The following is a 12,314-nucleotide window of genomic DNA, read 5'->3' on the forward strand; positions in this document are numbered from 1 at the left end:
AGCTTGACATGAAAAAAAAAATTAAAAGGACAGCTGATAGGTGGATTCCCTGACGTAACCAATTACTCTATAATTTGCATAAGCCTTTCCTAAGGTTCCTGTAGTACATATACAAACATGGTGAAAGGCATAAAAGTAATCTTGAATAATCTACATCAAACAAGCTTTCATAAGAGACTTTTACCTTAAAATGGAAAAAACTCAAAACCACTAATGGATTCTTCCACGAATGTTTCTAAGTTGCTGGAAAATAGGTATTTTTGTGACTGCATTTTCTCTAGACAGCACATTTTGGCTCAGAAAGTGTATAAAACTATAAATGCAGCAGTAATTCTCCTGCAGCATGCAGCACGTCGGTGCTGCTGCGTGAGGACAGCAGGTCCCGTCACGTCCAGCCGGTCGAGGCGCCTTTGATCTTCGCTGCACTCGGACTTCAGTCGATCCGCCTCGGAGTTTGTTTGCAAGTAAAAAATCTTTTCGGAGTGTTAAAAGCGGCCGGGAATAACGCTGACCTTCGGGGTCCAGTAGTCTCTCGATAGCTAACTGGTCTTTGGCTACGGTGAAGGCGTGATCCAGCCTCTCCACGGGGCTCAGTCGGAGGACCTGCTCCCAGCTGAAAGCTTCGGGCCTGCCGTCGCAAACAAAGCAACAATAAAAAAAAGAGACAGTTTCCAACATGCAGACAGCTTGAGGTCATTTACGAACAACATCCATCTGTATAAATGTGCACATTATACCGAGTTTAAGTGAAGCAGAAATCTTAAATAAACAAAAAGTAGGAAAAGTTGAAAATGTAGCAATACCCTTCTTTTCTGATAATTGTCCAATCTTTCCTTGGTGTGGGACTCTATGAGGGACTCATAAGCAGGACTTTTCCCTGGGCGCTGCAGTGCGGGACCGACGCAGAGGCCAGTCGGGTGTGGAATGTGTGCGTTCGGTGATCCACCTAAAGCCCGGGCCCAGGTCTAAACCAACAGTGGACTTTCTCACAGCTCCCAGGCCTGTGTGCGTGTGTGTGTGTGTGTGCACGTCCTTACTCAGGACAGGAGGTGACAGAAAGGGAGGGAAACACCTCAAAAACTTTTCTCCCTCCTTTCTTTTTTTTTTTTCTTTCTTTCTTTCGCATACACACAACAGTGTAGACACACACACACTGAGCATGAGCAAACACTGACATGGCCGGCATAAATAGAGCAGGTCCAGCAGTGTACACACAGCCAGCAGGCGCTGACCTGCCGGCCTGACCCTCGGCCTGACGCTTCCACGGCCGGGGCATCCTCTCCATGTGACCCTCCAGCTCAAACACTCACACAAAGGAGGTCGTTACACACCTGACCTTTTTCGTTTCGCTAAATCACTCATTGATTTTTGTTCATCATGTGATTTATGTTTGCAGAGACAAGAGTATCTGAATGTAAAATATCTCAAAAGTCTCAAAGTACGCAGGAGTACTCAGGTTTTTTTACAACACAGTAGAGCCCAGGTATCTGCCCACATTTCCACCGCGCTGCCTCACCTGAAGTGGTGCAGGATGCCGTTGAGAGCCAGACCGTCGGTCCAGCTGGTGGTGAAGTTCAGCACGTTGACTTCGGGGTAGGAGCGGGTGCACTGCCGGACCCAGCTGAGCAGGATCTTCTCACTGTTGGTCTGCTGCAGGTTGGACATGATGTCCTTCATGATGTCTTTAACCTACACAAAAGTGAGAGCAAAGAAAGACACACACCACAGATTGGTAATATAAATATGGATTCTTATACATGAGGTTAGTTCCTATAGTGTGGTCGACGTATAAAGTTACTCGAACGGTCCGATCATTATCAGCGGTCTCTGGAGGACAGAAGCATTTGCACTGAAGCTTTTTAAGCAACACAACGTTCATGAAAAAAAATGTGCTTCTCCAAAGACCAAAAAGTAAAATTAATACAATTTTCAGACATTGATGTGTAACACAGTAAGACACACACAGAAATTATGCGAAACGAACTCGGACCCGAGTGTAACATTAAGTGAATGGACTGAAAAACTAACATTACTGACAATAACGGACTGCCCTCTTTTATCAGAACTTCTCGACTGACGGTGCTCAGCAGATGGTTTACATTCAAGTCCATAAATCACCGAACGGTGGGTGCGTTTGCACGCTTGGACGCACATGTGCACTTCAACGCTCATTTTCCATCGCGAGTATTTGTGATCCCTGTGGAACCTCGGCGAGCAGTGAGCTCATAAAGCAAACATTAATGAGCCCGTGTGTGTGTGTGTGTCTGTGTGTGTGTGTGGGTGGGTGTGTGTGTGTGTGTGTGTGGAAAACGCTCACCTGCCAGTGGAGGATAATACTCCATATGAGACCCAAGGTCAGTTTGTGGTTCCCATCCACAATATCGGTCCCTCCTATGTTCACCAGATCAACCTGAAGGAGGAGGCAGACCACGACACACTGACAAATCTCACCAAGATGCAGTTTAAAATATTGAAATAAACAGATTTAATTTTCATTCTTGATTTTTATGTAGCATTATTTGAAATAGCACAAATAACAAGAGCCACAAATTATACTCTGCAGATTGTGTTGATGACGTTGTACTGCTGTGATCTGTAAATACACCCTGATGGCTGCGATTAGATCACCTCCCCTTTAAAATAACAGCTGTGATCAGAAAGAAACACCTCAGCTGCCATTTGCAGCTTGATAAATGATAGTGCCTCACAGCTCAGTGAGCATTGGCGCTACCGGAGCTGAATTCTCCCGTCCTGTGCGTTTTAACCACAGAGTGGATCACGCCAGCCTAATTACACCCGTCCAGCGCCTCCAAGCAAGTGTGTCTACAGATTTGTCAGACGTTTAGTCACACGAGGTGAGGCCGAGTGTGGCCTGTCTACACATAAATATTTTGCAGAGGATCAAGGCACAGAGCGGAACGTCGGGTTGACTGTCTGGCCGGAATATGATGTGATGAGCCTCTCGATGCGGAGCTGACCTCTGACCCGTCCAAGTCCTTCATTAAATTCACGCTGCTGAACCAGCGCTCCTCGTCTTTCGCCTTAAACACCACTCACACACACACAAGCTGCAGTTTGATGCTACATATTGTCCGTTTAGCCTTCTAAGGCCTCTTCGCTTTGTCGTCCACTTTGCAGGCAATAACAACTCAAGTAAATAGATTTTTTTTTTTTGTGTGTGTGTGGCTCTTGCAGGAGTGAAACCAGCAGGGTTGGCATGCAAACCCCAGCCTCTCACTACCAAGGTCAGGGCATTATGACCAACTACTGTAGCCACAAAGGAGGATGAAAGCTGGAGTGGAGCTTTCAGATGTGAGACGCCAACAGGACATGCAGCCCCGTATAGTTCCATAAACTGTCAGCTGAGAGCAGAACTGAAGTGTCATTGTGAAAATGTTTGTGGATTTTTTTTTTTTTTTGCTTCATCATAACAGAACATCACCTCATTTTACAGTTCACTGAAGTTCTCCTTTTTCGAACGACCTCAAGTATGAAGCCGCAAAGCAGAGACGCCGCTAACTCACCGACCTTCTGAATAAACGGCTGAGAAAAACTCATGTTTTCAGCATCGACGGAGCAGCGACAGAAGGAAAAGAAACCAGGTACTCACGTTATTTTGATGCAAGACTTGAAGCACTTTGTTGACATTGTTGAGTGAGTGCACTCTGGTGAAGCCTCGCTCTTTGGTCTGAGGAAGAGGAAGAAGCACAGCAGAGATCAGTTGACGGCATGTTCACCGCTCACCAGACAAACATCCAGCGACGGGACTCGACACGATAATGGAAATGTTCACTTTCAGCCCGTTTTTCTTCGGGCACAGCAAGCAGCTATGAGTGGAGTCATTTTCTTTTATTAATCAGAAATTAGTCAGTTGGAAAATTGAAATCACGACATGCTCATTTACAATCATTCACCTTGATGGCGGGAACTATAACCTCGCTGCGGGTTAAAGCCGGGGAGCAAAAAACATGGGAATTCACTGCAAAGCTAAGCCATCGCTCAGCGGCGGAGTGTTTCACACCATACGTCCGTTCAGGTCATTAGCCTATCAGCGGCGTCCGCGGGCCAACTTATGGAAAGAACGGCAGGATGAACGGCTGCCAAGCTGCAAATCCCTTTCAAGTCTGCACATACCTCGGCCGGTCATTAGCACTCAATTATAGAATTAGTATTCTGCTATCTGTGTGTGTGTGTGTGTGTGTGTGTGTGTGTGTGTGTGTGTACACCGAAGAGGCAGTTGGCACTTCATGCAGCTGCAGGTGCTAGAAAGCTGATATGCTGCTGACAGAGTGAGAGAGAGACGACGCAGACAGGACAAGGGGCTGACAGTAAAGTAAAAGAGTCTTCACACAGTGAAAGATTTTTATGTAAAGAAAAGCAATTAGAAATCAGTTTTTTTTTAATATCTTCATCTTTTGTTTCAAAATGAGATGAAGCATTTTTATTCAGCAAAGAAGTCTTTTCTGATAGTTTTAAAACATTTCAAACGGTGGTGGGTCTCATATGTCTTTCCCTTGAGCCCCAAAATTTGACAAATATTTCTGATTATCCAAAATGTACAGTGAAGCTAAGCACTAGCCATGTGAGGACACCAGCAGCTTTTTCCAGTCCACCCTTGATTCAACAAAGCAGAGAAGGCCAAGTCTCCAGTGCACCTGGGCTCGAACAACTGAGTTGTAAAATACTGAGACATCAAAATTAGCCAAAGCCAATTCAGAATAATTTTTAAAATTCATTCATTTTCTATCACGCTCTGCGGACCTGACCAAGCCCCCCCCTTGGCTGTGAGGTGAGAGTGCTAACCACTACACCGCTATAGCGGCTGGAACTCTCACATGTGTTTACTCAGTAATTTTGAATCAAGGAGTCAAAGCCCCTTGTTTGTCTCCAGTGTTCAATCATGTAATTACATCCAATGGTGCAACATAAACATTGGAGTTCAGACACACACACACACACACACACCACATACTGACATGAATGAACTCTGCAGTCACGTTTCTCTGTGCCCGCATTATTCCACTTCCAAAATATCCGAGGCTTTTCAATGGCTTTGCGTCCGCTGTTTAAATCAACACTTTATGCGCGCCCCGCCCGAGTAATGAATTTGCCAGACTTGTACTAATGAAGTGTAAACACAGGGCCTGATAGCTGTGATAAGGCTGACAGAGAAACACAGACACTCACCAGGACTGTGCCGGTTAGGCCCTCCAGCAGGTCCAGCAGCTTCCTCCCATCCCTCAGGTCTGAGAACATATCTTTGATGGGCGTCTTCCCCGTCTAATGGGAGCAAACAGCACAACTGGTAGGTTGGGTTTTGACTCAAAACCAGCCTGTGGCTGAGGGACAATCATGCAAATGTCACTGTGTCGAAATGAGTGTTTTACAAATAAAAAAGAGCTTTAAATGCTACAGGCTGCAGTCGACCGGACAGAAAGCTGCAGCTAATGGTCAACAAACTGCAATCACATGCATGTCAGTGGTTGGCGGGATTGCAGTAAAAGGCAATTACACTGGACAGTCTGAGTGGTTACAAATATTTAAACTATCCCATAAGACGTATCAAACAAACACAGTTATCTGACGGTGGACCACACACACACACACACACACACACACACACACACACACACACACACACACACACACAAAGCTATTAACACTGCGGCTTACAGAATCTATCACAATTCTCAGGAGGTCTAATGAAATTTGTTGCTTTAACAAATTAAACTGAGATGTTTGCAAATGCTAGTCACCAGTTAAAAAAAAAAAAAAAAAAAAACATTTAGAGGCAATGGAGCCAGTTACTAACAGGCAAAGTAACTGTTTGTCATGCAGTTTGTTGTAGACACGCTGCTGCTGTATCAGGCAAATAAACTGTTTGTACAAGCAGAGTTGGATGTGCATCCTTATGTCTAATTACCTTTGAGAACTGTGCATTGATCCATTTGGTGAAAGTTTTCTTCTGTACTGCGTCATGTTCATCTGTGAAGACAGAAAAAAAAAAAGAGGACGTTGTTAAAAAGGTGAACAGGTACATCAGAAATTGGACGTTGGCAGTCGGCACAGCCGGTCTTTCTTTTGGGACGGCAAGTTAAAGAACAACAGCAGTCAAAGTCCATTTGCACTTGTTTATTTTGGGAAACACTTGTAGCAAAAATTCACTCTCCCACCGACATGCAGGTAATTGTGACCGAAGGCGTCGAGGCCTAAAAGCTTCCAGGACAATGTAGCCTGGAACGGCAGAAAATTACAGGAACAAAACATCGATGAGGAGGCAATTTGGCGAAGGGTACAAAATGTCAAACGGTGCTTTATCAGACGCAAACCGAACATGCAGACCAGCGTGAGACCACCGCCTTCACCCATTCACAATGGTTGATTCTGAATCTGCAGAAATATTCCACATTCTCTTCCCACTTGACTCCTTCCCTCACTGCTCCTCCTTTATTCCAACATGGCTCTCTAATAAGGCCTCATTGTGTGTCAGGCGAGAGGGTCAGCTGCTTTGAAGCGTCTGGGCGATGGCTCTGTAATGGATCGGACTCGCTCGCACAAAGCCTCAAACCTCGAAAGGAAATGATTTCTACGTGTTAATTTAATGGTTAATTTTATGTGATGGAAGAAGATGTAAAAAAGTTCAGTTTATTGGGGGAGAAATAATAAACTCCAACCCGACATTGTTCAACAGTAACCATCGGATCAGCAGCCGCTCAGACGGACGCGCCAGTGAGCCGGCGTGAGCGTCCTGCTGCGATCCTGCAGCCTTGATTTACTTTCACCTTCTTTCTTTCTCACCTGCCTTTCCTGTGACCTCCTAAATAACCAGTTCATTAAGTTGTCAGTGTGTTTCAGAACGCTACACCCGGGGGAACGGGTCGGAGGAAAGAAGTGCATTCACATCTGCTTCTTAGCACCACGTCGCACTCAGACTGTAATCTAGGGGGGGTAAAGGTGTGTGAGTGTGTGTGTGTGTGTGTGTGTGTGTGTGTGTGTGTGTGTGTGTGTGTGTGTGTGTATACGAGGGTTAAACTGCCAGTGTCACTCAACCAGCGGCATGTGTGAAGCACCATGAACTGAACAAAAGGTTAAAGGTTATGATCACCAGCCCCGGCAGTCGTTGCCTTCTTTGTTTGGGGTGTGTGGAGTGTGTGTTGAGAGTGTGTGTGCAGCCGCCGGCCGGGTGAGAAGGGGCATAAAAACAAGAATGTTCAGCAGAGAAGAGGCCAGAGATCGGGGTAACAGAGGTGAAGAGGTGAAGGGATGGCTTCTGGAAATGAGGGTTTTAGCTGAACTTTCTCTTTATTAAACCCGTTGACACTGAAAACTTTAAATCACAAGTAGGCGACCAGAGAGCGTCTCTGCATTTTCTATTTTTGATATTTGATACAAACCAAAGGTACTGAAGAGCCGATTTGAGTATCAGCTGACATCCAGTGCCGGTCCGATACCATGGTTGACCTAAAAAGCTTATGTCCCTTTATATGTAGAGACGAAAAGCAGTATAACCACCACTTTAAAGAGAAAGGATCGTCTCAGGCACAAGTTGCATTTTCTTTTCAATGATATGGGACCGCTGCCTCCCCAGACCTGAAGTAGCCAGGTTTTTTGAGGGGGTTTTTTGTCTGTGGCTTATATTATGGCGCATTTAACTTTGCACGGGCCTTACTTCAATTCCTGTGATCACGTATGATCACATGTATTTGTCTATTACTCAAGAAACATTCTCAGAGTTGGGTGCGGTCTGCATTTAATCTATATTTTCAATAGTAAGTTTCAAGAGAAGTCGGCTGTTGCAGTAGAGACTCAACAAATATATTTAAATGACAAGGGCCGAAATAACAATACAAAAAAAAAAAAATAATAATAAAAAATGTAATAAAATGCCAAAAAATAATAATAATAATCTATTAGATTCAGAACCAGAAAATGGGGAATTAGATTTTGCATTTCATGGAGAGTTCAAGAATGCTAAAAGACCAAATTTGGCAGTGGACTGAAAGGCTGACTTAAAAACATGCAGAGGACAAAGACTGGATCATGTTAAAACTTTTACTGTTATAACTAACAAGAGTAAACAAAAAAGTCCACGACAAGGGCAAGCAAGGTGACGAGAGGAAAGACAGCCAAAACAAAAACGAAAGAAAATGAGGAATGAGCCCAAAAATAATAAGAAACGGAGACACTGGCAGAGAAAAAAACGCTGGCAAGACCACTGAAAAAAATAACTTGGATAAATCAAGCAGCCAGGTATAGCGTGCTTTCAACACAATATCAATTTTCCTTTTATGAAAAAAAAAGAAAGGAAGAAAGAAAGAAAGAAACAGCACCCATGCGGAGGCCTCCTGTCCTCACAGCTTCACCGGCACCCTGCGGAGGGCCTCTGAGGCCCCCGGGGAGAGCAGAGGGTCCCGGTGGGCTCAGGTCTCCCGGCCGCTCCACCTTGACAGGACAATAAACCCGATTCATGCACGCCGCCCCCCCCCTCCATCTGTCTGCTTCTCCTCCTCACCAAAGCACAGGAATGTCTTACTGCAGGACGGATCAAAGCAGCAACCTGCGCCTGCATACGTGCGTGCGTGCGTGTGCGTGCATACTGTACATGTGTGAGCAACGTGTACAAAAGTATGTAATATCTTAGCAAAGAGAAGCCTGCTTTACGATAAATCACTTTAAATCATCAACAGTACATCCATAAGTACTAACAATATGAATTATGATAAATACAAACCTCAATTATCATAGTTTAAGTCGGTCTTTTCTTCAATATTCGTTGTAAGATATGTGTTTATATATGTGTGCTTAACCTAATCAGTGAGAACAGTTTGAATTTGAGCCTCACCCAACTGTTGAAGTTTCATGCTGATGAGGCCAAAGTACAAACAAAAACTATTTGGAAGAAAAACATTCTTCAGGCAGAGGAAGGACCAGAAATATATTAACATCCTGCATTTAATTGGGTCATATTACAAACTCAGCGGGTCATCCTCGGGGCAGAATCACTAAAATTAAACACCTGCTGTTTATAGACAACACATCTGATATGGCAATATTGTCAAAATAGAATAGAAAGAGAAAAAAAAAACTGCCACAGTGACTGAGAAAATGTGTTATCATAAAAACAAAGATGGCTAAAACCATAGCAAGTCATATCCGCTTTATATGTGTGCAAAACAAATCTCCAAAGTCCAGACACCAGCGTAAGATACAACTGTTCTTTATCAAAGCGTGCAAGAAACCCATGATGGACAAATTATCAAATTAATTAAAGTGAAGTCATCTTGATTTCAATGCTGCTCAACAGGGAGGGCGGTTATACTGAGAAGCAGCAGGCCTGAGTGTGACGTTACACTACTCAAACTGAGGAGCTGGTTTGTGTATAGAAGTCAACCCCCCATCCCTCAGGTGTAACAAAGCATAGGAACACACTCAGAAACAATCTATGACTGAAATGCACCATTAACCAACACTGTTAACAACTCACGATATCAGCGCTCATATGTACTGGCTTTTATCATCCTGTAATGTAACGCCGATTAAGATGTTATCATTTAAAAAGTTCATACAAGAGACGACGAATGAATGCGGTACGCACTCCGAGTCAATGACCGCAGGTGCAACTGAACAAGCGGTCAGTCAGTCAGTCATCTTATAATAGATAAGCGAGTCGCAAACATGTGAGTGAATCACTGTCTGCGGCCGCAGACTCGTGCACAGTCAATGCTCCGACAAGCATTTCTTTATCATCATATCATCAGGAAGTCGTTATTGCAGCAGAAAGAGGGATCTCTGCCTCTTTCTCTCTCTCTCTCTCTCTCTCTCTCTCTCTCTCTCTCTCTCTGGTGTCCTCTCACAGCTCACTGAGCACACAAATGGGATCAGGATAATGCATGCGTGTGTTTACACGGCAGCACGAAAACCTGACCACACTGGCAGGTCTGAAAAACTTCTTGCACTGCATGCAAACATGCAAGAAATATTCCAAACGTGGAAAAAAAAAAAAAAAAACATGACACTTGAAGTTTTTCTGACATGATTCATCAAAAAAAAGCCCATTGCTGACACGCACACACACACACACACATCAGAGCAGCCAGCTGGGAAGACGGAGCAAACATTAAATACACAACCCCGTTCTCCCAGGTGGAAAGAGTGTGTGACCACACAGCGGGGGGAAAGGGGGCGAAGCGGCGGGAGGCGCTGAGGTGAAAATCAAACAAACCATCAAGGTTTCCAGGACAGCATCACACAGTAAACACCAGAGGCTCGGCGCCTGGACAAATACTGATATTTACTAAAGTTTACCACATCAGAGAGCAGCTGCTACTTTCAGTTAATTCATACTTAACAGCTCAAATATAACTTTAGCACCATATTTTGATCTGTGTTTGAGCAAAAGTTTTGAAAATGAAATGACAGAGCAAAGTCACCAAAGCGGTTTCGGCGCATGTGGAGAAACTTAAGACGCTGATGGACAGAAGAATGGCGAGGATGTGTGTCCGGGAGCTGGAGCGCAGTTCAAAGTCGCTGCTTTCTTCGGCTGCTTTGTTGTGGTCTGTCGTCATGACAGACATTTTATTTTTTCCCCAAAACTTGACTACTCGTGATTTGTAATTTGGGTCCTGAACACTGATGCTCATGTGAACATGTTGACTTACAGTGTCAAGTTTTAGAATGCTGTAAACATCCTGTTGAGAAACTTCATCACAATATTATTTTACAACTTTATTCCATTATAGTTTTATATTTCAAAATACTCCATAAAATGCTATAAAAATGAATCATGGAGTTTTATGGTACAATGGTAAATGGACGAAAGTCTGGTTTTTTTTTTTCATTCTGTTTGTTTTCAATATAATATAAAATAACTGTTGCTGCCACACAAAATAATTTCATGATGGATATTTTTTCTGTGTACACAAGCAACTGAGAAATAGAAAAAGTGCATTTGAACTCGGTCAAACTGCGAGGTTCCCTCTGGAAGTGGGAGGGTTCAAAGGTCAAACATTCAGCATTATAGTTCAAGCAAAGAAACATTAGTTGCCCAAGCTAATATTTTGTTTCTATTCGTTTGTGCTCACTCTCAGAGACATGTTAACTTTGACACGCTCAGTAAAGCCGATTTGTAACCAGAAAAAGCTAAATATCGCAATTGCTTGATGTGAAAATAAAATACAGTGTCAAATGAAACTAAAGATCTTCTGTCTTGATGTTTGTGATGGAGAACCGATTCGTCTCTTTTCTGAACTCTGCAGTAATAAAGCGGCGCTGCTGCTTGATATTATGGTCATGTGAAAGCTTTGACTGGGAAATGAGAACTTCCCAAGCAGTAACTATCATAACATAATCAGATCCATTTTGGAGGCGATTCTGTATACAAGACTTCAGCAATCTCAAAAAAAAAAAATAGGGACTGTCTGTCAAAAAAATTACTGGTGGAAAATATTTGGTGTTTAGTGTTGACACACAGCATAAAACGAAAGTTACTGGCTTAGAAATGAGAGTTCACCCACAAGTTTGACTCATAAAACTCCCACAAAAGGTACTCGAACCGCAAGCCTGGAAACTCACAGCCACATAAACTCCAGAGTCCATAAAAGCAGCTCTTTCCCCGGATGCTTAGGGAAGAAAACAAAAACATTACGTCACATTTAAAACACACCAACACTGCAAGTCTCAGGCAACTCCGTTGAAGTTTTACAGGAGAAAACTAAAACAGACTATTGTTTTGCGTCTTTCAGCCGATCAGTTTTCTCACTGTACAGTAGGGCAACACACCGTCAACTCTGCAGCTAATCCATGCAGGGTACACACACACACACACACACACACACACACACACACACACACACACACACACACACACACACACACACACACACACACAGGACTAAAACAATCACACTGCTCAGGTTTCATATCAACCACTGTCCATCACTCGACCTGCTCGCCCTCCATCTCCGCTTTTCTTGCACACCTACACGCCGAAACAAAAAGTGCCTGCGGTCTGGATCGCAGGTTGTTGGCGGAGATGTGCATTGTTCTGACTCTGTAGGTTAAGAGGAATGCATAGAATTCCCATAATTTCCCGAGCATTCCTCCCTCCTCCTTCCAGTGGTCACTTGTCTAAGCTTGTCCCAGGCAGCACAAGCCTTGTTGACACGCTTCCCTCGCTGTGATCTGGGAATGTGCAAGGAAAACAACTCATGGCATCACAAAAGATTACCCCATATCCCCGTTCGCCATCTCCTGAACACCTCCGCGCCCCGTCTATTGCGTGAATCAGTGTAATTGGGGGGGTGAACAAAAGCAGC

General features: G+C 43.9%; 1 protein-coding gene across 4 annotated transcripts in view; it reads right to left on the reverse strand.

The window, feature by feature from the left end:
• Positions 1-12,314, reverse strand: part of utrn (utrophin) — a 186,967-nt gene that overhangs the window by 161,099 nt on the left and 13,554 nt on the right. For all 4 annotated transcript variants that reach the window (XM_030110917.1, XM_030110918.1, XM_030110916.1 and 1 more), the window contains 6 exons: positions 5,924-5,985; positions 5,188-5,280; positions 3,611-3,688; positions 2,318-2,410; positions 1,517-1,689; positions 513-628 (listed from right to left, as the gene is read on the reverse strand). In XM_030110917.1, the coding sequence (XP_029966777.1) occupies positions 513-628; positions 1,517-1,689; positions 2,318-2,410; positions 3,611-3,688; positions 5,188-5,280; positions 5,924-5,985 (615 nt within the window). The remainder of the gene's footprint in view (positions 1-512; positions 629-1,516; positions 1,690-2,317; positions 2,411-3,610; positions 3,689-5,187; positions 5,281-5,923; positions 5,986-12,314) is intronic.

Source organism: Salarias fasciatus, chromosome 15 (genome assembly GCF_902148845.1).
Source record: "Salarias fasciatus chromosome 15, fSalaFa1.1, whole genome shotgun sequence".
NCBI lineage: Eukaryota > Metazoa > Chordata > Actinopteri > Blenniiformes > Blenniidae > Salarias > Salarias fasciatus.